The sequence below is a fragment of the Lissotriton helveticus genome, chromosome 5_1 (genome assembly GCF_964261635.1).
Source record: "Lissotriton helveticus chromosome 5_1, aLisHel1.1, whole genome shotgun sequence".
Taxonomy (NCBI): domain Eukaryota; kingdom Metazoa; phylum Chordata; class Amphibia; order Caudata; family Salamandridae; genus Lissotriton; species Lissotriton helveticus.
Genome location: NC_136065.1, coordinates 1,371,731,689 through 1,371,754,377, shown reverse-complemented (window position 1 = coordinate 1,371,754,377; position 22,689 = coordinate 1,371,731,689). Strand labels below are relative to the sequence as shown.

At 44.2% G+C, this 22,689-nt stretch overlaps 1 protein-coding gene across 4 annotated transcripts in view; it reads right to left on the bottom strand.

Moving 5' to 3' along the window:
* The window catches only part of SCUBE3 (signal peptide, CUB domain and EGF like domain containing 3), a 1,212,393-nt gene that overhangs the window by 300,171 nt on the left and 889,533 nt on the right, over nt 1-22,689 (bottom strand). For all 4 annotated transcript variants that reach the window (XM_078644301.1, XM_078644304.1, XM_078644302.1 and 1 more), the window contains 3 exons: nt 22,362-22,478; nt 10,707-10,829; nt 7,443-7,559 (listed from right to left, as the gene is read on the bottom strand). In XM_078644301.1, the coding sequence (XP_078500427.1) occupies nt 7,443-7,559; nt 10,707-10,829; nt 22,362-22,478 (357 nt within the window). The remainder of the gene's footprint in view (nt 1-7,442; nt 7,560-10,706; nt 10,830-22,361; nt 22,479-22,689) is intronic.

Here is a 22,689-nt window from a genome sequence, read left to right as displayed (position 1 = left end):
ATGCACTATAAAGGACTACAGACAGATCAACTTCAGTTAAAAAACCTGATGAGATAAACTACAGTTGAAATAATTGTGAAAGAATTTCTCAACAAGACATTTTGAAAGAAAAGACTATTCCGACTATTTGTAGTTATAGTTTTAAACATAGGGATGGTATAATTGTCTAAGAATTAAGGTGCTGCAGGGTTAAAAAAACAAACAGATATAGGAGTTTCAAGCAGCCATAAATGCAGCTACTAAACATTTCCATGTTTCAAATCCGATTTCCAGATTATAAATACAAGTGTAGGATAACCAACCATTACTAATATGTGCTAGAACACAACATTGGAATGCCAGAGCACAACAATCAAGGCTCTATAGTCGATAAGAAAACAAGTTACTTACCTGTAACTACGGTTATCCAGTATTGGTATCTTTCATAGATTCGCATGCCTGAATCATTCCCCGACGCCGAGGCGGGAGTCCCACGGTAATAATATATACAAAAGCAGTGCCTTAGAAAAAAAAATTGTAGTAGGCTGACAAGACTACAGGCCCCAAAAGGCCCAAAACTTAGCAGCCTATCTACCTCATTATATGAAAAAACTGAAAGTAGTTCCAACCAATCAGCTGTCAGCACCCTCTAGAACCTTCCCAGCAGAGGCAGTTCTCCTCAGATTTTCCCAGCACAAGTGAGAACTGTTCTTCCGGGGAGGAGGGTGGGTGCATGTGAATCTATGAAAGATACCAATACTGGATAACCATAGTTACAGGTAAGTAACTTGTTTTCTTATCCAGTATTGGGGTATCTTTCATAGATTCACATGCCTGAATCAGAATAGCAAGCAGTAAACCCATATCTGTCGTTTGCGGAAGGTGGGAGACAAAGCGTAATTCTACATATCCCCCACTCATCCGGAAGGTTATAGAGCAATAAAAATGTAAATATACATAAATGCAGAAACCTTCTGAAAAGAAAAAATTATATTCAGATAACATAGTTCATATTAAAAACAGCATTTGACAAGCAAAACATACAGTGTATTATGCATAATCTTTTGTCATGAATATAATGTGAGAGACCTTAAAAAGTCTAACCTTAATGAAGAAGATGCTGCAGCACCGTTTGTCCCACTGCTGTATCATCCTGTGATGCCGATTGCAAGCAGTAATGCTTTCTAAATGTATGGACACTCTTCAATGAAGCAGCTCGGCAAATGTCCTCCAGCGTGATCCCAGCAAATAAGGCTGTCGACGCCGACATCATTCTGGTGGAAATGTGCTTTTACCTTTCTGACTAAAGGTCTGTTAGCTTTTTCGTGACAGAATTGTATCACTGAAGATAACCATCTAGCTATCGTTGCTTTCGTCACGGCTTGTCCCAGCGTGACTTGACCATAAGCAATAAATAACAGGTTACATTTTCTTATGTCTTCAGTTTTCTGAAGATAGAACTTTAGACATCGTTTCACATCAAGAGAGTGCAGGGCCTTTTCTGCCGGTGTGACTGGATCCGGGAAAAAAGGCTTTAACTTTACCCGCTGATTTAAATGAAATTGAGATGGTACTTTAGGAATTAATTTTGGATTTGGTCTCAGGGTGACATATTCCTTAGAGAAATGAAGGAAAGGTTCTGAAATCGTGAAAGCTTGAATTTCACTAACCCTCCGGGCTGAAGTGAGAGCTAGTAAAATAGCCACTTTCCAGGTTAAAAACTTTAGTTCAGCTTTGTGAATAGGTTCGTACGGCCTCCTCATTAACTGGGACAAAACGATATTGAGATCCCATTCAGGAGGTGGAGGTCGAATTGGAGGAAAGGCTCGAAACAATCCTTTGAGAAATTGCTTTATCAGTGAGGAAGAGCATAGTGATGGCTTGTTCGAACTTTTTCTGAATCTGGATATAGCGGCAAGATGTACTTTGATAGAAGAGAATACTAGACCTGCTTTGGCTAGCGATAGCAAGTAAGGAAGGATATCCTCAGGTGGAGCCTGGAGCGGATGGATATTATTTGCTTCACACCAACAACAAAAGCGTCTCCATTTAAAACGGTACGTTCTGATAGTACTCTGAGCACGGGCTTGAGACAGAATAGCTCTACAGTTTGCAGAAATCTTGAAATCCTTAAACTCTAAGAAGTCAGGAGCCAGGCGTGCAAGTGAAGCGATTGTGGATCCGGATGTAGAATCAGACCTCCTTCACTTGTCAACTTTGAAAGTGTCGGTTGGAGACGAATTGGAGGCTGCTGAGATAGCAGGAGCAGTTCTTGGAACCAGTACTGCCTCGGCCAGCAAAGAGCAATGAGGAGAAGAGTGCAATGCTCCCTCTTCACCTTTTGCAGTATCCTCAGTATTAACGGAATCGGGGAAAAAGCGTATGCATAAATTCCTGACCATCTCATGGACAGGGCATTCCCTCTTGACCCCCGTTGAGGAAATCTGCTGGCGTAATAAAGGCATTTGCTGTTCTGTTGCGTCGCACACAGATCTAGAGTTGGCGAGCCCCATCTTCGAAAGATCCTGTCCACCTGTTCTTGTTTCAGTTCCCATTCGTGGCAACCTGCAGATCTGCTGAGGTTGTCGGCTAGAGAGTTTTGAACCTATTTTACATGCTCCGCTCTGAGGGTTATGCCGTGCTGTATAACCCACCCCCACATCTCTTGAGCTTCCTGCGATAGAGAGAGAGAGATCTCGTCCCCCCTTGGTTGTTGATGTAAAACATGCTGGTGGTATTGTCTGTACGCACCAGCACTGAGGAATTTGCAATTCTCTGCAGGAGCGCTTGCAGAGATAGGAAAATGGCTCTTAATTCGAGACTGTTGATGTGTTTCTGCCGATATTGGTGAGACCATCGTCCTTGAATTTGGAGGTGCTGGAGATGACCTCCCCATCCTTCCATAGATGCGTCCGTGGTCAGGATGAAGTCCGGAAGGGTTTGAAGAAACGTGAGGCCCGGTGACAGATTGTTTTCTCTTGACTACCATTGAAGAGCTTGCCTCATTCTGGATGTCACTTTTAGGTGATCGTCGAAAGACCCTCCTATTTGTTGCCATTGTCGGTGCAATTCTTTTTGCAGCGGCCTCATCCTGAGTCTTGCTAATGGGACTAGACTGATCGCTGAAGAGCACATCCCTAGAAAAGACGCATATGTTAGGACAGAAAGAGACTTTTTTGTTGAGATTAGTTTTGTCAGTTTTTGAAGTCTGTTCTGTCATTCCTGAGACAAGAACGGCATGCACTGTTGGGTGTTCAGTGAAGCTCCCAGAAAGGTTAACACTTGGAGGGGTTGCAAATGTGTCTTCTTTGCATTGAGAGTGAGCCCTAGGTTTGAGAATAGACGAAGGGAGCTTCTGACCGCTTGTCTTGTAGCCTGTTTTGATGGTCCTTTGAGCAGCCAGTCGTCGAGGTATGGGAAGACTTGTATTCCCTGAGACCTCAGTGCTGCAGAATCTGGGGCTAAACATTTTGTAAATATTCTTGGTGCCGATTTCAGCCCAAATGGGAGCACCTTGAATTGAAAGTGGACGCCAGCCACCGTGAACCGCGGGTATTTGCGATGTTTGGGGTGTATAGGGATATGGAAGTAAGCGTCTTCCAAGTCCAGAGAAGCCATAAAGTCCCCTTCGTTGAGACAATTGAGCACATCTGCCAACGTCACCATGCGAAAACTTTGTTTCTTCAAGAATTTGTTTAGTTTGCGCAAATCCAGAATCGGGCGCCACTCTCCCGACTTTTTCTTTATGAGGAAGAAGCGAGAGTAGAATCCTTTTCCTTTTTACGAGATGGGAACCTTCTCTATCGCATTCTTGCGAAACATGTTTAAGGCTTCATTGAACAGTAAGTGAAGACGAGGGGGAGGGGGGCCCTTGGGCGGGGTCGTAGGCGGTTTCTTTAAGAACTCCAGAGTGTGTCCTTTTTTCATTAGGTCGAGGACCCACTGATCCGATGTGATGTTCCGCAATTGTTGGTAAAAGGCGGAGATCTTCGCGCCCACAGGGAGGGGAGGATGTTGGACTGGCGTCCGGCATAGGTCATTGACGTTTGTTGGAATCCCGGCCTTGATTATTTGATCTTCGTCTTCCTCCCTGACGAGACAAAATGCTGGAAGTAGATTGCCTGTATGAAGATTGGTAATACGGCTGTTTGTACTGAGAGTGAAATTGTCTGTTCTGCTGATTGTGCTAATTTCCCCTGGAAGAAAAACCACGACCCCCTTGCTCCTCTAAAAGAGCCTCTCTTATATTGCAGGGTACCAAGTGATTTTGTGGTGTTGGTATCCGTCTTGATGGTAAGTAAGGCGTCATCTATGTGCTTACCGAAGAGCGAGTCCCCGTCGTAAGCCATATCAAGGATTTTTGTTTGCACTTTCGGTCTGAAGGAGGTTGCTCTGAGCAAGCCCTGGCGTCTGAGGACCGCAGCACCCGCTAACTGTCGAAAGTTAGTGTTTGCGATGTCTAGGGCGCAGTCTATTATCTCTGATGCCGCCCTCTCTCCTTCAAGCACTATCTTACGTGCTTCCTGCTGATGATCTTCCGGTATCAAATCTATGAATTCCGACAAATCCAACCACATCTGTTGGTCATAGCGGGCAAGAATTGCAAGAGAATTCGCTGCCTTGATGTAAGATGCGGCAGGGTTGCTCAGACGTGAGTCCCTTGCTCACTTTGCCACTGGATTCAAGCAAGCCGGGCTGAAGACGGCTGTAATGCCAGAAACCAGTCCTCGGAAGCTTGTGTCCGGTCCAGGGAAGGTATGGTTTGGCAGTTCGGGCTAGACTGTTCCCATGAGGCACAGGATCAGACTGATTTGCACATGGCCATGTCTGGACTGGGGTGGCAGAGTTGGCTAAAGAACGGTGATGGATTAAACCCAGATCTTTTGACTGGGTGTGAGTGTTTGATTGGTTCAGATGCTCCATCCATCACCACCACCACCACCCCCGCCCCCTTTTGTACTGTTGATGTAAGATGCAGCATTGGTGGAGAACTTTTTTCCTATTAGGTTCAATCTCCTTCCCTCTTTGTCCGGTGGCTTTGAGATTGGAGTGGGTGGATTTTGGACCTCTGTTGAGCAGCTTGCGATATTACAGATTCCGGACGTGGGTGGCCCACCAGACAAGATGGAATGTCTGGCGGTGCTCTATACTTCTTCTCAATACGAGGTAGGACTGCAGGGATAGAAGCGGGAGTCTTCATAATCTTAAGACCTTCCTTCCAAATGAAATCTATAATGGGTATAGCCCTGGTGATCTTCCTATACCCCTCTTTGAAGTCGTGTAAAAAGCAGTCCGACTGCTCAATAGTAACTGGCAGTTCAAATCTTATAGCAGCCCTTTGCATGATATTGTGAATGTCCTCCGGTGGAGAATCCGAGGGTTGCGGCAAAGGAGGTGAAGGCATGGGGATTATGTATTCATCCCACGGATCTGCAGGTGTGTTGTCATTAGGTAGCTCGCCTTCCTCTCTTCCATCTTCATCCGAAGAGGAAGTATCTTGATCCTCTTGTGGTGTGGGTCCACAGTGTGTCTTGCCGACACTGGAGCCTGCGGTGTTGGAGGCATGGGTACGTCCGCCGGTACCGAAGGTACAGCTGGCGTGGACGGTGTAGACGGTGTAGATGGTGTAGGCGGGAACCTTTGACGATAGTCTGCCAACATGGCCTGTAAGTCCTGAACCAAAGAAGGAGGGAGATGACTTGTCTCCTCCGAACGTGGAGCTCTGTATGGTTGTCTATAGAAAGGTGTAGACAAATTATCCTGATAGAAATGCACCTGCATATCCTCTTCTTCATCCTCTTCCTGACATTTTATTCATAATTCTGATGGATGGCGTGCAATTCCAAGAGACCTTCTTCGTCTCCATCATCCTCATCCGATTCCTCCTCCTCTACATATGTTTCCAAAATGTGCGATGGTAGTAGGGGGAAATATTAGAATAGTCCTGCCTATGATAGGTTTTCAACTGGAAGTGAGTGTATGCCATAGGTGAGACACTTGCGGTAGAGTAGGCCATGTTCTTGCAGGTGGACTCCTTGTTGATTTATGACTCATTGATGGAATTGCCGTCGACGAGCTCGTCGTCGACGGACTCGTCGTCGATGGGATTGTCGTCGACTGTGGTACTGTTGATGGGCTTCTCGTCGACGGAACCGACGTCGACGGGACCGCCGTCGACGGGGCTGTCGTCGACAGAGCTATCGTCGACGGAGCTGTCGTCGACGGGGCTGTCGTCGACGTGCTCCTCTTTTATGATCCATTCGTCGACGATGGTACTGTCATCGATGGAAAGGTCATCGACGATGTTTTTGATAAAATTGAAGAAATGTCCTTAGCCTCAGAAGATTTTTTTGCAGAAACCTTGGCTGACACAATAGGTGAAGTAATAGCAGAAGTAGACACTGTAGCAGAAGAGCTTGAGGTGGTAGAAGTCACAGAGACTGTGTAAGAAGACACCAGTGAAACAGTTTTAGCCTGTCCTTTACTCACTGTTTTAGACGCTGAAGATCCTGAAGGCGGAGAAGATGGAGATTCAAGAGGAGGAGACGATGACTTCCTTGTGGGTTCTGAAGCTCTATGAGAAGATTTGTGATGTTTTTTCCTCTCAGGAGAAGAGCTATCTCTGGATCTGGCTCTTTTGCTGGAAGTAGAAGCTCTGTCCTCATCATCTGTAGAAGATGACTTGAGCCATAGAAAAACCCTTGCCTCCCTGTCCCTGATGGTCTTAGCAGGGAAGGTGTGACAAATCCTGCAATCCTTCACAATGTGATTGGGATGCAGACAGTAGATGCAGTCTTTATGCTGATCATCTAAATGGACCCTCCTTTTATCACAGGTCCTGCAGGCCTTGAAAATGGCTTTCTTCTCAGACATTCTGAAGAGAAAAGTGGAAAACTGAGTAGGCACTCAGGGAGACTCCCTTCCACACGACGTGTGGTGAAAATCTGAGGAGAACTGCCTCTGCTGGGAAGGTTCTAGAGGGTGCTGACAGCTGATTGGTTGGAACTGCTTTCAGTTCTTTTCATATAATGAGGTAGATAGGCTGCTAAGTTTTGGGCCTTTTGGGGCCTGTAGTCTTGTCAGCTTACTACAAATTTTTTCTAAGGCAATGCTTTTGTATATATTTTTACCGTGGGACTCCCGCCTCGGCGACGGGGAATGATTCAGGCATGTGAATCTATGAAAGATACCCCAATACTGGATAAGCATAACTCCAATATTTGGACAGAGTTAACAGGCTCCAATTCTGGTGTGCAGGTGGTTGGCAGAGATGAATACCACATAACTATTCACACTTGGGAAACAATAAATTGACATATTCTATGATACAGGACCCAGAAGAGAAACAATGAGGTAGAAGGACATGGGAGCTGGGTGTATGGGGGCTGAGACACTGAAAAGTGATAAGGATGGGACTAGGCATGAGCTATAGGCAGCAATATAATTCATTTATTTCCGCTTACCTCCACAGTGGGTCAATCCATAGAGTGTGTAGCCCTTGTTGCAGAAGCACTGGAAACTCCCTGGGGAGTTTATGCAAGTGTGATCACAGGTCCTGTCAAATGAGCATTCGTCAATATCTGAAACAGAAACAGCAATCCAGAACATCAGAGGAAAAGCTGGTATGGAGCAGACATACCCAGAATACAAGTGATGTTGATGACATGGGGCAGGCAGAGTCTATATTAAAAGAAAATATGGCCCATGATACTCAGAATAAGAACATCAAGGGAAATGAGGTGTGAAAGAAACACTTCCAACTGTTATGGAGCATATCAAAAGGGCAAAGTGACTTAATGCAGCACAGCATACCCAAGTTCAGAACGTGAGAGTGGAAAGCCGTAGGCATCCGGTTCTGAAATATGGGAGGCATTCGGCTGTGGGACTTCAAACACAAATGGATGGTCTTAGTTTACCACAAATTGATCAAAGGAAGAGACAGTTAGATAAAGTAATTACAATTGGCATGAGAAAATAAGATACCACAGAAGGCAGATTGAAACATGCCAGCACAAGAAGTGATGAGGCAATTCTACCTGGAGCATGGGTAGATATAACACAATGTTTACAAAACAGCATGCATATGAAAGTATAAACTTAGAAGGCAGCAGGAGGTCAAACAGGCTCTGAAAATGGGAAGAATACTGGATCTAAATCAAGTAGGTTGAAAATATGAGTAGACAAAGTTGTATGAGGTAACCAGACTAAAGAGCATCTGAAAGCATATTAAAGACTTTTGTACTCTGAGTTATTCAGTGGAGAACTGTAACAAATTCCTTCTTGACTTGAAATCGTCATTAAAGGAATATCCAACTAGCTAGGTATGCAATTATGGGTGTATGAGTTTATAAAGGGTTGAAAATGGTTTGTATGCCATAAGCCACTGATCCAGGGTGTCGAAGCATTTGGGACCCTGCGCACTGATCTATGAGCTTTAGCTGGTTGTAGAGCAATGCTAAAACAAAACACTAGAGAGATTTCAGCAAGGGGGAGCCAGATGACCCTTGGGAACAGTAAGAATGAGACAACGGCCAGGGCTAAGAAGGTATGATGAGGGACTACAAAATGCCATTGTGCGCAGAGTGACAAAAGTCACAGTGCCAGCCCTGATCTTTCATACAACTGGGAGTGATATTTCTGCCAGGAATCTTCAATCCGCCGCTTAACACCTGGTCTAGCCACAATTTATCTGATGGCTACAGCACAGCAGTTGATCACCAAAAGTGCAGGATCCCAAAATCTGGAATGCCCTGGAATCGAATTGAACTTCAGGAAACTATTCAAAAGTGAACAGTTCACAAGACAATTTAACTGAGGTCGTGGCCTAGGAGCAGTACGGAAGTATGGTAGACAACAATTCCTCTCTTAGCATGTTTTTTTGTATGTGAAGAGCGTTGAAGAAGCTGTAGATAGATCTGCAAAGGTTTACAAAATGTTTGGATACATTCTCTCTTCACCTGCATCCTAAAAAGGCTGCTTTTTTAGTCCAGTTCACAGTAGGAGGAAACACCTTCTCTAAATATATTAGACACAATTGGCATCCTTAAAAGCGGTATATCAGCTGATGATCCAGACAACTGAGTATTCTCCAGACACCCAAAAATATTTTGGGGAACCAGTTCCAGAACTGGGTTTGCCTTTAAGTTACATGCTCCATAAACACATGGAGGCATTTATTTATCGAGTCCTTTGACGTGTGTGCCATTCTGAATCCACACACTAAACAATTCACACATGTGCTAAAGGCATTAAGGCATTAAATTGATCTCTGGAACTAGTAAGGATTCACAATTTTGGGCTCAATAACGTATTAAATTTAGCATGTCACTGTTTACAAAATCTACCATGAATAATTTCTAAGGAGAGAACATTGGGACATGTAGCTCTATACCCCATCCAAATATTCTGTTACCTCGAATTGACAACAGTTCTGCCCCTCTAGTGGTCGGAACGGAAATCGCTAAAAACTCCAGAGCATTTCAGATTATTTTTTTCAGTTTCTTCCACCTCTATTGATCATGTGTTCTGCTACCATAACTGCTTTTTCCAGAGATGTATCACTGGCCTTCCGGAAGAGTTGGCATATAGATGAGTAGTTTTTTTTATCCGTCTGCACAGTATACACTTGTCTTCTAGCATTCATTTCTTTATTCCACAAACTGGACTTCCAGCTATTGTTATATATTGTCTTGCTTTAGGGGCTTCACCTATGAAAAAGTGGGCTGTGCTTCTCAGAGGGATGATGTTCAGGATATGCTGTAACAGCACTATGGTCTCCAGTCCCTAGTCTCTAGGCGAATACAAGTAGAGATTTGGGAGAATGCAGATTATCAGAGAAACAGAGCTCATGTTAGGAGGGTACTCTATAACTGGTGTATTTCTATAACTACAAGTGACGAACAAGTATATTCTTAAAATCCTTCCGTCTACCTGGGGATGACCATGGAAGCTTTTATGCCAGTGTCTTCCACAACAGGTGCTCACTGCCAAATGTCCTTCTCCTTCTACTTTAGGATTTGGATTCAACGTATCCCGCTGTACCAAAAACTCACATAAACATACAAGTCTGGGACTAGGCCTCGCCATTTACTCGTGCTACTTCAAGCGAGAGGCTGGGCATTGGATGTTTTTATACATCAGTAATTCACTTTCGGACACTTCTCTATTGATCTGGCTTTATATTGCCGGTCCTTCTCGTACTACATGAAATACTTTAGAAAGCCTCAGTAAAATAAGGGCACACATGGGGGTCTACACTGGCTCTGAGCCCCGAGCAGAATACTATTTAAAATCTGCTTCTGTCTGTCACACAAAGCGTTGCACTTGGGTGTCCCCTCTTATCTGCACAAACAGCTGACCATCGTTGCTTTTCAACGTGTCTAGCACTACAACAATCTCAACTGGTGATGAAACTCTCTTCTACCCGACTCCCTCTATTTAAAGAGACTTTTAAAAACGCCTGTTCTGATTTCACTTGCGTTAAACTCGTACTAATTTAATGTTCTGTGCCCACTTCAGTTTGGATTTTTTTTACTGTACTATTTTCATTTAAGAAAACCAGCAGTGTTGTATTTGTAACCTTTTACCATTGTATGGAACAACAAGACTCATGAAAAATGAAAATCAATAAATACATTTCAAGTATGCCTTTCCATGGGGATCAGTTGCTATGCCCTGCTTTGCTAGAGCTCAAGCCGCCATGTGGTGCCTCCTTAACAGGGGCTCACCTTGGCAATTTCTTTCGTTGATCAGCAGTTTATATCCTTTTTTGCAGCTACATTCGAAGCTGCCCACCGTATTCCGGCAAATATGGTCACAGCCTGCGTTGTTCAGCCGACACTCATCAATATCTGCAGAGGGAACAGAGATAGGTTATGTCGCATAACCAGATCAAAGTATCTTCGGTTCTTGTATATAATTGCATGAAATAACGTTGAAGTCCCTCCCCTAATGCTTATAGTTCAAACAGATTCCACTCACCGGTTCTTAATTTACCCAAAGCCAATTATTAAAAATAAAATACTTATTATCCACATTCCATCCAACAGGTTTAAGTTAGACAAAGGCTCTCATGCCCAACCAAAAGACTCATCACTGATCACTGCCCACACTCCACACCAACACTTAATATTAGAGCTATACAATAACACAGGATCTGTTCAAATATGAAGAAAAAAAACGGAGAAAAAAATAACACCAGCTAGGAAAGGGAATGATAGACACATGTAGATAAGAGATTGCATCCAAATGACAGCGCCAGTCCTAACGGTGAATGTAGATGTTTGTGTCACAACCGGATTCCAAATCAACCCCTAACTTTGGACATTGTCTCCCTACTTTGGGTTCTTCATTGCAGCTTAAAAGCATTTCTGACTTTTTTTTTATATATTACAGTTCTGCTTGGCTTAGTTTCAGAATTTTCACAAGTCACACCTTCTTACTCTTTGCTAGGTTTCATGAAGTTGGTTTGTAAGTGACTACAATCACTTGTTCAGGGCCTACTATTGTCATCTGTTTAGTTTAAATTTCTCATGCCTCCCACGGTTGCCTGATCATTGCTGGATATTCGTTCTCTATAAATCTCCAATTTCCAATTGTCACTAGTCAGCATTCATGGCTTTACCATGTATTCCCATCTCGGTTTGGACAAACTGGTGGTCTCTCAGAGCGGATTGACTAAAGATCCACGTGCAGACAAGCCGTGATACGCTGGTTGGAAGGTTCCTCTATAATCTTGGCCTGCCGGGGAGCAAAATACCTGGCAGAAGTAAGGAAACTTTTACGGAAACCTAATCTGGAGGAAAACAAAGAAGAATGACCAATGCCGGCATGGGCCTAGCTGACTCATTTATGTAATAAACGGACTGAATGTAAAATTAATTAAGAGACAACTTACTTAGCAGGACCTCAGAAGTTGGTTTCTAATTGTCCAGCTTGTTGCTTTTAAAATACTGATCATAAGGTCTAAAGCCCTATCATGGTTCTAGCAATGAAAAAGATGTATTCAGTAAATATCTCTATAATGCATTCATAATATTATATGCCGATGGTTAAGCACCTGCACTTTAGCTAATAACCAACGGGATCACATTAAAGTTGTCTGGTTTTAATTGTGAATGTAAAGATATATTTTTTGGGAAATTTGTAAAGATTTTAATTAATCAGATACAATAAACTATGACTAAAGATCTCTTAAGGCGAACTAAGGATGCTTAAGGGCCAGCTGGGGGTCCTTGATGTCTACTGATTACCTCTGAGTACAAGCAGAGGGTGCCTGATGTCCAGTCTGGGGTGTTGCAGGCCTGAGACTCACTCTGCGTGGTTAAGAGCCAATTAAAGGTGTCTTTGGTGGGTTCAGAGTATGTGACAGCCAGGAAGGGGAATATGAGAGCTTACGTTTCTCTGAGGGTCAAATAATGACTTCAAAAGCTAAATTAAGAGTGCCCGAGAACCAGTTTACGAAAGCTGAAAAATACTTTCCCAGGATGCTTGAGGGCCAGCTAAGGGTATCTAGAGTGGTTTGGCATTCTATAAGAGAGGGCTATTGATTCTGAATGTTGGATGCTAGTCTGTCATAGTCGTAAAATGGTCTTTGATAGCAGGCTGAAGGTGAATTAATGAAGAGCTATTCTATTTGTAGAGCACAACTGTTGCTTCAGAAGAAGTGTCCTGGCGCTTGCGTAAGTCAAGTAGTGTGGACAGTTTTAGCTCACTTAACAGAACTGTTTTTCAACTGTGCCTCGAACAGGTTTCCGCTGGAGATGGCATGAAGGGATGGTGGAAGAGCATTCCAGAATCCGGAAGCCAGAACAGAGAAGGACCTGCCCCCAGATCTGACTTTGCGGAATCTAGAGATGCACAAGAGGTTAGGGTGGAGGAGTGTGGCTCTATGGTTACAGCGGCAGACCCTGATGCAGAGTTCTGGCCAGGGACCAGGGTTCGATTCCCGCCTCGGCGGGGTCTCGGGCTCAATTTCCTCGGACCTGTTAATTCTCGCCTCGGTGCCTATTCTAATCACGGGCCCCATGCTGCAACTCTGGGCAATAGCTTGCTTAGCCTCCACACCAGCCCCAACAGCGCTAAGGATGCCTGGCTTCACCCTGGGGGTGCCCAGGAGTGGACACTTCACAGGGAAAGCCAGGAGGGGTTCCACAGCGGTATGAGTAACAGCGCCAGGAAGCCGAATAGGCGACACCGCAAGGTGACCGTCTGGTGACAGTGCGCTCTATAAGTACCATGACATTTACATTTGGAAGAGCGAAGTGCCCTAGCAGAAGAGTAGTGTTTAAGCTTCTCTTGGATGTAGCTGGGACCCTTCTGGTGGAGTGCTCTATGAGTGATCATAAGTGTTTTGAATTGCATGCTAGAATTGATTGAAAGCCAGTGTGGTTCTTTGAGCCCTTGTCTAATAGACTGACGTTTGAAGATATTCAAAATGAGCCTATCTGCAGTGTTTTGTACACATTGTAATTGTGACAGCAGATTCTGAGGGGCACCTAGCTAAAGTATGTTGACATAATCCAACCTAGAGGTGATTCGCGCATATAAAATCCCTTTGCAAGTGTCATGGGGAAGACATTTTAGAAGCTTTCTCAGAGACTTTAATAGACCAAAGCAGGTAGCAGTGGTGGCCTTCACATGGGGTTTGAAGGAAAGTGCAGTGTCTATCAAGAGTGCCAGTTTTGCAGACAATTGTGGATGGGGTGGGAGCAGGCCCTAAGTCAGATGTTCTGAGATGCGAAGGAGACTGAGAGCCTACTGAGAGTGTCTGATGGCATGCTTGTGGTGGCAGATTGCCAGCCGAGGGTCTCTAGAGTACGTTAAGGGTATCTTAGTGTCAACAAATCAACAGAGGGTCTCAAAGTGTAGCTGAGCGTCTCTGAAGAGTGTCTATGTGTTGGCAGACAGAGAGTAAGCTTTGAGAACTGAATGAGGGTGTCTGAGGACCATATGATGATCCATTCAGGATGTAGGAAGGTCTTTATGATATGCCTGAAGACTGCATATGGCTTATCTGTCTGTTTTGTGTTTTCCAAAAGCTAAATGTGTCAGAAGGTGGGTTGAGAGTCACTCTGGCAGCTGCAAATGAGGCACAATGGTGATCTCTTAGACAAATGTTACCCTAAAGGTGTCTGAAGGCCAGATGGGGCTATCTGAGGCCTCTCTGACAGTTGACTGATGAACTCTGAGGGGTGGATGAGGGTATCTGAAGTACATTCATGGATACCACGTAGCCTGCTGAGGGTCTGTGATGGGCAGTTGAGGGTCTCGGAGGATTGTCTTAGGGTTTTGTGATGTTGAATGACCCTATATTTGGGCCGATGGATGGAGCCTAATGGCCAACTGTGCGTCTTTACGATCTGGCAGAAAGGGATATTCAGGACACATCTTTTGAATTGATTGTTATATCGTGTAACTAGAGCACAAAATGCATATTGACTGATATATTCGGGTAGATTTGACACACCATGGACACTGGTTGGCATATAAGGCTTTTTTTGGGGCACACCATGGGCTTTGACAGGCATAATGGGGTTCCTAGGGTCGTATCACAGGTAATGATCAGCACAAAAGAACCTCTGGCACATAATGGCACCGCCGGACCAATAGACTACATGGTACATATCATGATATTAATTGCCATGTAGGGGCTATCCAGGCCGGATGTATGATAGAACCACAAATGTGAATACCAGGCATGCCTTTACCATGCAGTGGTTACAGCGCGGATACCGTTACCTTCACCGTGCATGATGTTACTATGATTATGCCTTTACCAGGCATGCCTTTACAATGAACTAGCAGCCCGTCCCGACGTTGTCCGGGTATGAATTGCTGCCAGCCAGTAGTATATTGTTTTGTAGGATTTAGTTTTGATAGCATTTCTTATCTGTGACAGGCCTGTGAAACGCTCCGATTCACAGTGCACTGCTGATGCACTTAACCCCTTCCATGCTCATGACGAGCTGAGCTCGTCAAGCAGTACACTGCTCGTGTGCTCATGACGAGCTGAGCTCGTCATGAACAATGGGAATAAATGAGTTCCAGCACTGAGGGGAAATTGCTGTAGCATTGATGTGGTTAAGAGTGCGCGTTCAGTAGTGTGTGAACTCGAGTTTCCCTACTTTATTTTTCCTTGCAATATTATATAGCACGAACTCGACAACATGGCATGAGCACAATTTACATTACAGAAGAACACATTCATTTGTGGTAGGCACGGGGAGACAAAGCGATTTGCCTGGAATCACAGGATGTTGAGCTGATGCCGAGATTCGAACGTAGCTCCCCAGCTCTAAAGTTCGCAATTCTAGAACTTATGGCGGGAGGTGTGTCTAAAAGTGTATGTCGGTGCTGGCCATTAATGAGAGAGACCTGTGCATTTTTCAAATGGGTGGTGAAAAATATGAGTATGTTGCTGGAGATGTGGGCCGCCGTGCCACCAATGTACTTACCGGGGGAGGGTAAACACCCATTATTCCGCAACTTTCTTTCCGCATACCATCACTCCGCATACTTTCATTACGAAAGTACCATGACTCCGCAATGCCATTATAACGCATGGCATTACATTTTATATGCTTTTACCACGCATACATTCGTTGTAAATGCATGAATGGTAAAAGCATGTTTTTTTTAATGTTTGGATAAGGTAAGTATGGGTATAGGGGTATATGTTTTGGGGTACTGAGGTATATGTTTTGGGGGGTTTGGGAATTTTAAGGGTTCAGATATAGTTTTGGGTTATGGGGTACAGGGGTAGTTTTAGGGTGTATGGATAGGTATGGGTTTTGGGGTACAGGGGTATTTTTGAGGTTATGGGGTAGGTTTGGGTTTTGGGGTACAGGGGTATTTTTAGGGTTCAGGGGTAGGTTTGGGTTTTGGGATACAGGGGTATTTTAAGGGTTCAGGGGTGGTTTTGGGGTACAGTGGTATTTTTAGGGTTCAGTGCTAGGTTTGGGTTTGGGGTACAGGGGTATTTTTAGGGTTCAGGGGTAGGTTTGGGTTTTGAGGTACAGGGGTATTTATAGGGTTCAGGGCTAGGTTTGGGTTTTTGGGTACAGGGGTATTTTTAGGGTTTAGGGATAGGTTTGGGTTTTGGGGTACAGGGTATATTTATAGGGTTAAGATGGGTTAGTCTTTAAGGGTGTTGGGGTATTTTAAGAAGTACGGGTGGGTTATGATTATGGGGTGCAGGGGTATTCAAAGGGAGCAGGGTGGGATTAGCACACAATATGAGACATGGCATGAAGGGCGGAACGTACCACACGCCCCCAGCGTTTGTCACGCCCCAGGCACACACCCACAGCACAACGCAGACACGCCCACAAGGGACTACTTTGCTGGCATGGTTCTTTTACCTTTTAAATGTATATGGTGGGCGTCTGCATAGCCCATGTCCTTCTGCTGCAACTGCCCTTTCCAACGCTGTATTGGGTGTTGTGATTGGTGCTGTGGTTCCTGAGATTACCCGCCTCAAAGGTTTGGGCTCTCTCTTTATTATATTAGTATGGACTTCGTTGTAAAGGCATGTATGTGAAAGACATATGCGTGGTAAAGGTTTTGCTTCAAAATTTAAAACCACCTCTCTGGATCCCAGCCCTGCGCTCTAAATGCCAGACCCTGGAGCAACCCCCGTGGCTCTGTGTCCTAAAAAAATAAACACTCCAGCCCTGAGAGTAAAACCGGCTCCTGGCGCTACCCCCTGGACTCCTGTCCTAAAATAAACCCACCTCCAGCCCTGAGCCCTAAAGCCAGACCTGCAGCAGCACATGCCCTAAAACCCCACACCCGCGTGCGCAATCCCCCTCACCTAAGAGGAGACGAGGCCATTCCTGTCCCAGATTGTCGAAGTTTTTTTTTCTTCTTTTTTAAATGCGGAAGACTGACGTCTATACCTTCACCTGTCTTCTGGGGTAAAGACGCTCACTGGCTGTAACAGCGATCGCTGGATAACGATGGTTGGATGTCACGCAGCTGTTACCACACATATGCCCTTACTATACATGTCTTTACAATGTAATTTGTTGTAAAGGCATGCGTCGCAAAGGCATACTCGTTATAAAATCAAGCATGGTAAAGACTATATGTGGTAACGGTGGTCGCGTTGTAACCACTGCATGTTAAATGCTACGCAAGAGTTGTAATGGCTGTTTAACATCCAGGCCGCAGTCATACATTATGGCAATGACTGCAAAACAATAAGATGACAATAGCCCATGAAGCAAACTGCGGGTGAATTATTGGATACATCAGTATATAATGGCATAATGGGAATAAGCTGGCATTTGTTGATTAATTGGTCTATATCAGAAAATGGCATACTGACATTTGGAACTAAAAATGAATTGCTGGTGTGTGTTGGTAGAGTTACTGTACTAAAATTGACAGGTTGGCATGGTTTGTTTGTTTACTGATAACAAAAGATAGCATTTGTGGGATTGTGTGTGTACTTTTATAAAACTATAATCTGTTGTATGATAATGAAAGTCTTTACAAACTATGTGAAACAGATTTTGATTCTGAGTAGTGGCACTTATTCTAGAGAATTTAGCCTAGTTTTGTTGTTCGAATAGGTTACTAACTTGATGTGGTTTAGTTGATACTCGTGAGGCATGATCTCTCTTTTATTACTATTTTGACCTGATTAGCACCATATATAACTTCTGCCTAGAGACCTGAACCTGTAAATTATGCATGACAAGTCTGCCATATGAACCTGAAAGTGTGTCTAAGCTGATAGCTATGCTGTCTAACGTCTGCAACACTGAGATCTTCGTAATTCTCTTTTTTCCATTTGTTTCCTCTTCTAAGGAGAACTTCAGTCATATTGTGACATGAAAGTTAATCTAAATTAAAGGGAAAATGGAAGGATGCGGAAGTGCACATGAAGGGAGCTAGGATGAAAAGGATGGAGGTCAAAATGTCAACATTGCTGGAAAACATTTGGAATTGTGATTTTAGCCAGTTTCTCTGGGAAACTGTGCTATAAAAAGAAATGTTGGCTGAAAATCACTGAGGAGGACTTGGCTCGCCTGGCTGACCATCACTGTTCTACAAATCGTGCTGCAAAATTCAACTGATATTACTAGGTGAGAACCCAGTTTACTCCTCCACCTGACCCCTATTAGCAATTTGCATTTGTGTACTCACTTGATTCAGTTTCACCTGCGCTGTATGCCCCACCATTACCACCCTTAAAAACAATGTTGAGCTCATTATCAAGCCAGCTGATAAGGGTGGCGGCATTGTACTACAGGACATCTGTAAATATAAAGAGGAGTTGCAACGTCAGGTGTCCAACACGGATCATTATTGTAGATTGCCGTGTAATCCAACTAAAGAGATTCAAAATCTGATCAAACTCCTCACAACCGAGGCCCTGTCTAATGGCATCATTAGTAAACACGAATACAACTTCCTCAATATCACCAACCCCAGAATCCCGGTCATCTATACTCTGCCCAAAATCCACAAAAGACTGGAAAGCCCACCAGGGAGACCGATTGTGTCAGGTTGTGGTTCGGTCCTGGAACCTTTGGGCCACTATGTCAATTGCTTTCTGAAGGACTTTGTGCCAGTAACTCAGTGCTACATCAGAGACAGTATGCACATGATTAACCTTATCGAAAACCACCCGTATAACCCTGATAATGAGACTCTATGCACACTTGACGTGGAGTCCCTTTATACCAACATACCCCAGAGAGACTCCTTGCTGGTTATGGAAAGCATACTCAATACCCGTCCCCGTCCTCACAGGGTCCCCACTCTTTTCATTATACAACTCCTTGAGATCTGTCTCACCCAGAATTTCTTCTTGTATGACTCACAATACTACCAACAGGTGCGAGGCACGTCTATGGGCGCTATTTTTGCCCCTACCCTGGCGATTCTCTATATGGACTGGCTAGAGACTAATACCATCTTGTCCCCCAGCAACCCATTCCATCAAGGGTTGCATATCTGGAAGCGATATATAGACAATATTTTTCTTATCTGGGGTGGTTCGTTAGATGAGCTCCATGGACTTCTGCATTGGCTCAATAATAATTGCAACGGCCTTACATATACCCTGTCCCACAACAAACACAATATCGCTTTTCTAGACCTAAATGTGCAACACCAAGACAGCACTTTATACACCTCCCTGTTCCGTAAAACCACGGAAAGAAATACCTTGTTGAGTTATGACAGCTGTCACCCCAGGGCCCTGAGGGACAGCTTGCCATACTCACAATTCCTTAGACTCAGGAGAAATTGCTTTAAAAAGGAGGATTATTTCATTGAAGCTAACAACCTTTTTGAAAAACTGAGAACGAGAGGATATCCCAGGCGCCTTATCAAAAACTCTATGAAAAGAGCCTGGTACTGTCCCCGCGAAACACTCCTTGAGCCAAAACCCAGAGAACCATCCAACAAATTGGTATGTGTAACAACCTATTCACCTATCTCAAATCGTGTCAAACAGTGTATAAAAAAGAACTGGCACATATTGAACTCAGGCCCACTAAACTGGGAGACTCCACTTTTTGCATTCAAGAAGAGTAAAAATCTAAAGGATCAGCTAGTAAGGGCTGCATTGCCATCGGTGAGGAATACTACACTGCATGACCATTGGCAACTACCACCTCTCTTTGGCCACTCTAAATGTGGTACCTGTGTTGTATGCGATTATTCACTAGATGGTAAGGAATTCGTATATAAAAATGTGAGAAATGTATTGAAAACATTTACTAATTGCAATAGCTGCAACATCATTTATGCCATCCTTTGCCCATGTAACTTGATATATGTGGGCCAAACAAAGCAAAAAATCAAGCTGAGGATATCGCAACATCGGAGCCGTATCCGCTGCAAAACGCCCAATGCTCCGTTGGTTGAACATTTTCTGGAAAAAGGCCGCACGGAAAATGACATCCGCTGGACCCGTGATCTCTCAGGTCATCGTCCCACCAAGGGGTGGTGATCTGAATCGCTTACTGAACAAGGAAGAGCTCAAATGGATTATAAAGACTGACAGTTTGAACTCTGGGCTGAACCTGCAGGATGAATGGACTGCCTTAATATAATGTGGGCTCTGAGTCAGCTCTGTTACTCATTGTAAATATTGCGCTGTTTAATAGGTTTTTATTATTTTTATTTTTTATTTTTTATGTGTTAATCTGTCACATGCATGTCACTCGGGCACATCACTTTAATCACTCTCCCAAGATGGCCGCCGGTCTTGGTCCTTCGTTCATTTCTATGCCCTTGAACATCACATGTTCTTCGCCCTATCCGCTCTCACTATATTCAGTAGCCACTCGCTTCAGTGAGCAAGCCCGGGAGCATACCCGCACGCCGACTAACCCGGTAAGTTCACAATCCCTCCCTTCCTCACGTTCCCTTAACGGCTCGCTGCCACAAACCCTTAATGGTTCGGGTTGCCTTTTAGGTCACCCGAGGCTCCGACGGACACCATTAGCTCCGCGGAACGCTACGCTCGATTGCGGTAGGAATCCATGCCCCCGCCCTTATTTTCACTGTCATCTGCCCCATGCACGCTCTAAAAATGTTCTTTTCTTCGTATAGAGCGCACGCATCCCCCCCCCCCATCTGCCGTTATCGATTGGGTTACACCGGTAAGCAGGACCTTTTCCAACCCACACATTATCCTATGCGCCGTTAGTCCGCTCGGTTACTGCACACCGAATTCAGACGTTTAACCCACGGCTATTGCACACCACTATCCGATTCAGTCTTTTGTCGTCATACCCACGACCGTGCATGCGTGATGCTCTACTACCAATCACCTCGTGCCGTTCACCCCAAACGTGACCCTCGTTTATCCATTATGCCTACCGAATCGTGCATGTTTTCCAGTTCCTGGGCCTCACACATCAGTAATTTGTCTTGCGCCAGACCCACATTGTGCATGTATTCCAGATTCTTGGCAATTCACATCAGCAAGTCTAAAATGCACTCGTTTTGAATTTCACCTGTAAAGGAATCAACTGTATCAAATTGTCACTACGTTTCTTTGAATACCTCTGCAATTTAAGTTTCTCAATGTAAGTATTATGTCTCGCGCCAGATCCACATTGTGCATGTATTCCAGATTCTTGGCATTTCACATCAGCAAGTCTAAAATGCACTCGTTTTTGAATTTCACCTGTAAAGGAATGTCACTACAAGTCACCCCCTTCTCTGAATACCTCTGTAATCTAAGTTTCTCAATGTATATATTTCCTTCTTTCTCCTTCTAGGCAATTAGAGGCTAATCTTTACTAAGGCTTTCATTGAAATGTCCTGGATGATGGTCCCTGTGATTTACTAAAGGGTCCGAAACGCCGTCGACTTATTTAGCACCAAATACTAAAAACGTGATTACTATGTAATGTAATGGTGCTTTGGTTCGAAAATTCTGTACAATTGTATTGATGACAGAAAACGTCTTTCTTGCTTTAAAAAGCCCTTCTTTGCTCTCTATACCCACCCTCTGTACCTGTTCTGTTAGTGCTGGGCACAGGCTTGTGTTCCACACTGGTTGAATTGTGGAAGGTACTTGTTGTGTTTCAATTATATGCATATAGAGTAAAATTTGAAGACCACTGTCCGGCTGGACATGTCACTCATAATATAGATTGACTCTGTCTATATTAATTTTTCTCTTATATTTCTTGAATGCGTGGGACCACTGTTGCATGTACAAAGTATGCCCCACCTGTCTCAAAGTTCTACCCTGTCTCCCTCGCGTTAGGTGCCAGAGTTAAAGAAAGAAAGTCTCTACCTCAAGATGACTACAGGCCCCTCCTCCACTTAGGTATATTATTGCTGATGATAAAAATGGTGATAAGCACTGTCTTTGTCGCCCCTTGAGTAAAACAAGAGTGATAAAGAGGATTGGGAGGGTTTACTCTCAGGAACCTATTTGTGTGAGGTGCTAGTGCTAAAGGAGACAGGGTTCAGTCATTGAAGTCAACTACTGGCCCAAAGCAGCTGGGGTACCAGTGATAAAAGGGTCATACTTTGGGGCAGAAGGTGCAGCGGAAAAACGAAATAGGTAATTTTTTTTCTGATCAGTGGTCCGCAGTCACTGGTAGGGGATTGGTGGGTCAGATGTAGAAAGGAACACTTTATGGTGCCCACACTGATAAGCTATAGGAGATGGTGAGGATGGCGTTACTCTCCATAGCTTTCCTTGTGCTAGGCCACCCACTCAGCTTAGGTGCAAGAGATGACGAACGGTGAGAACTACGGAGAATCTACCTATGTGAGTTGCAGAAGCATGGGGCATCTCTCCAGAGCCATAACTGGGTAAGTTGCAGATGAGGAAGAAGAGGGGGCATTCTAAGGAGCCTCCATTTGAAGAGTGAAAGTTTGTCTTATGTAACACTTACCTTTGCAGGTTTTCCTGTCAGGCTGCAGCATGAACCCCATCGGGCAGCTGCAGTGCACTCCTGTGGCAGCATCATGACACTTGCTGTCGCAGCCTCCATTATTCACAGCACAGGTCTCTACACAATGGGAGGTCAGAGTCGCAAGGGAAACAAAAAAAATCAAAACGTTAAGTTAACTCACACATCTAGTAGTCTAAAATGTTTTGCCAGGATGTGTGCATTAGAAAGCCTTGAAATCACATAAAAAGCTGCAAACCCAGGGAATGTACTACCCTCTTATCCTTTTCAAAATGGACTTTTAGGCTCCTTTACATAAGTGCATTCCAGT